At 48.6% G+C, this 3,312-nt stretch overlaps 1 protein-coding gene across 1 annotated transcript in view; it reads left to right on the top strand.

The window, feature by feature from the left end:
* The window catches only part of STC2 (stanniocalcin 2), a 7,069-nt gene extending 4,369 nt beyond the window's left edge, over positions 1–2,700 (top strand). Inside the window, exon 3 of the mRNA XM_009882071.1 lies at positions 2,150–2,700. Coding sequence (XP_009880373.1) covers positions 2,150–2,543 — 394 coding nt within the window. The 3' untranslated portion in view covers positions 2,544–2,700. The remainder of the gene's footprint in view (positions 1–2,149) is intronic.
* The last annotated feature ends 612 nt before the right edge of the window (positions 2,701–3,312 follow it).

The raw sequence follows: 3,312 nt of genomic DNA, 5'->3' as shown, positions 1-3,312 counted from the left end.
GCAGGAATGTTCAAAACCAGCTGCTTATTTCTGGGGAGCTTTACTGGGGGGTTCTCGGTTTGAGAAGAGACGGATCATTCAGTTGAACACCTATAATTTGCACGATCTCATTTAGAGCTTCCTACACTTCATTTTCAGCATCTCAAGGAGTGAGAGCTTAGCTTTCCTATGCGGGACTCCCCAAATAGAAGCCAGCCAGCCTCCTCCCCTCCCCTAAATTTAGAGGCCATCTCTGAAGCTTTTGAACTAAGGAACTTGTTCAAGATCAATAGGCAAGTGTGGCAGAGCTGGAAATAAAATCACGTCTGCTGACTTGCAGCCTTGTGCTCAGTTCAGGTACTATGGTCAGGCAGCTGAAATGCAGAAAGTAAAACAGCAAAGGAGAAATGGGCCAGTATTAATCCGCAGGGCTCTGGCAGGCTCTGAATACCTGAAATATTTGGCAGCTGAGCCACTTTTTAGTCATACCAGCAACCTTTTTCTTACAAAGATTTTTGTAGAGGTTATGCCCGATTTCAACAACTAATTTTCTCTTTTTTTTTGTCGTTTTTTCCTCCTTCTGCTGGATCACTTTGCGACATGCTCAGTTCTCTCTCATCTTCTATTTTACATTTAAAACAAAATCTAAGAGCGGAGGAGCAAGTGGCAGCTCTCAGACTCATTCTCCGACTATTTTATTCTGACCGTTTTCTCCCGATGAGTGTTGAGGAACATGAAGTCTCCTCCTGAGTCAGCTGCGGTGGGGTGGGGGTCAGGCCAATTTGCTATGGTGGAAGTGGTGACAGGCCCTGGCAGATCGGTTGCTGCTGCATTCCAAGTAACTTTTTTTTTTTAAATGGCAGAAACAGTCCAAACATGGGAAATATTTTGAGATAGGGGAATAGGTGGCTCTCCAAGATTAGTCATTCAAAATGAGTTTAAGCAGTCGGGCAAAGTAAAATCAGGGTAGTGTCAGACACTGATCATAATCTGTTGGTTTTCCTCATCTCTTCTGACTTAGTTCATGGGAAGAGATTTAGACTTGTCCGCAGCCACAAGAGCTGGTGGACGGTGTGCCCAGAAGGTGCACTCCCACCGCCCCATAGGACCACGACTGCTGACCCCGGGCAGTTCTCCACTTGAACTGTGGATGGTTCCTACTGTGGAAGACTTTTAAGCACGTCCTTCTGGGCCTGCTAGCAGCTGAGCGGTTGTGTCAATAGACAACATCAATATTGACCCACAAAACTTGTGACCGCAACTATTTTAAAATCGCTGCACTCGGTGACCCGTGGCTGAGGAAGCCGAAGTGCCCGCGCTTGGGCTGCCTTCTGCTGTGGGGGCACAGAGAAATGGTGGGAAGCAGAAACAGTGTTTGGCCATGGTTTGTTTGGAGTCCTTGTTTGGCTGGGAAAAGGTATATACTGAAAGCTTTACTCAGCTCTGTAAGGAAATGGGAAAACAAACAAACAAACAAAAACTTGGTATGGGAAGAAACAGTGTCACCAAAGTGGATTTCCATGTGTCTGAGCTCTGTGCAGTCAGAGCCCGAGTCCAGATAGGATCTTGCTTATGGTGGAGATCAACACGTGGTGCTTCAGGGAAAGCTAAAGATGATGAGAAAAGCCAGAGAACCTTCACAGAGGTGAGGAAATGTCTCCCTCTTGCAGACTAGTGATCGGTATGTGCTCCATACCAGCCAATCACCTGGAGATGGCAAGCTGTTTGAAGTTGGTGGCTCGTGACATGAGCAGGTTTCCTTTGTCATGTATTTTGACTAATAAAGGTGAAGGGGCATGGAAAGAGGTAGATGCAGAAGGTGTGAGGTAGCAGTTCTTCCGTTTGCCAAGCATGTAGACCTCAGGTATTCCTCTGGTGGACATTACAGTTCTCCCAGACCATCTTTAGTCAGGGAGCAAGCAAGGCAGATCCAGCACTTGGGTGAAGCTTTGTTTGACAGGATGCCATCATGTGCATTTCTTACAGCGATACGGCTGATTAGAATATAATCTATTGCATAATAAACATATGGTGCAGAATGGCTCTCGAAGGCTGCCGAGTCAGTGCTGTGCACATGGGGGGTACGGCAGAGAGGCCATCACACTTGTTTACTGATGGATAACTCCTATATATTTTTTGACTCTCCTCTCACTGTTTCCTTTACCTCCAGGCCGTATGTTGACCTAGTGAATATCCTGCTCACCTGTGGCGAGGAGGTGAAAAAGGCAATAACAAGAAGCGTCCAGGCCCAGTGCGAACAGAACTGGGGGAGTCTCTGCTCCATCCTGAGCTTCTGCACCTCGGCTGTGCACGGTGACGCCATCCTGGGTCCTGAGAAGAAGACGGGCGAAGCCAGCAAAGCCGCTGCTGGCCGCGGGGACATGCTGCCCCACTCCGACTCCGACCACAGGGAGAGCTCGCGAGCGTCTAAGGGAGAGAGAGGTACCAAGGGCCACTTGAATGCCCATGCCCGGGTGAAAGCTGGGGGCCACGGTCCCAAAGGGGCACACGGGATCATGGACCGGGCAGACGAACTGTCCGACTTCTCTGACATCCGGAGGTGAAAAAAGGCACCAACTCCCCGTTTCCCCCATCCTCCCCCTCCACTGGAAACCTCCTCCGTTGAGTCCCATCTTCCCGTCTATGGACATTCCAAAGCATTTCCCATTCAGAGGTCAAGCACAGGGCATTGCAAGATATATATGGACCTCAATAACAGTGTATATAGTAGCAAAGGGAGAGCAGTGGCAATGGGTTATCAATCCAGCAAACTCGACACTTGAGCAGCCACCGAACGTGGCAAAATGTCTCCGACTAAATTCTTTTTCCCTTTTTTTATGAAACAGACATCAGCTGAAATTTAGGATCTTGTTTGGGGGTTGTTGGGTTGTTTTGGGGGTTTGTTGTTTTTTGTTTTGTTGTGGGTTTTTTTTTTCTTGGTCCCCTTGGCTGGGGAGAAGGTTCCAAGAGGGCTCTGCCAGATTGCATGTAGCCGCTTGTGGCTTAGCACCTCCGAAGGTTTAGGGTGCAGCCTTACAGCAGATGGCTGAATTCCAGGGGGATTTGGTTTCTGACTGTGGCTGAGAACACAAGAGCTCGAGGCGCTCCGTGTGATGCTCTCTAACGAAATAGCTTCCCCGTCTCTCACACAGGAACTGTGTGGTCTGGAGCTCCACCGCTTTCTCTTAACTAACTTCTGAGCCATTGTTCCCATCTGGGTGATGCTGCCTAGCTTAAGTGCCCCCTGTTTGTTTTTTAACCACTGCATAACTTGACGCTTGCTAATCCAGTCGCTTCAGCATATCAAAGGCGAGCAGTCAGCTTCCACACAAG

This window comes from Charadrius vociferus, unplaced genomic scaffold (assembly GCF_000708025.1).
Source record: "Charadrius vociferus isolate BGI_N301 unplaced genomic scaffold, ASM70802v2 scaffold3, whole genome shotgun sequence".
Lineage (NCBI taxonomy): Eukaryota > Metazoa > Chordata > Aves > Charadriiformes > Charadriidae > Charadrius > Charadrius vociferus.
The sequence above is the reverse complement of the archived record's forward strand: the minus strand, read 5'-3'. Positions and strand labels throughout refer to the sequence as shown.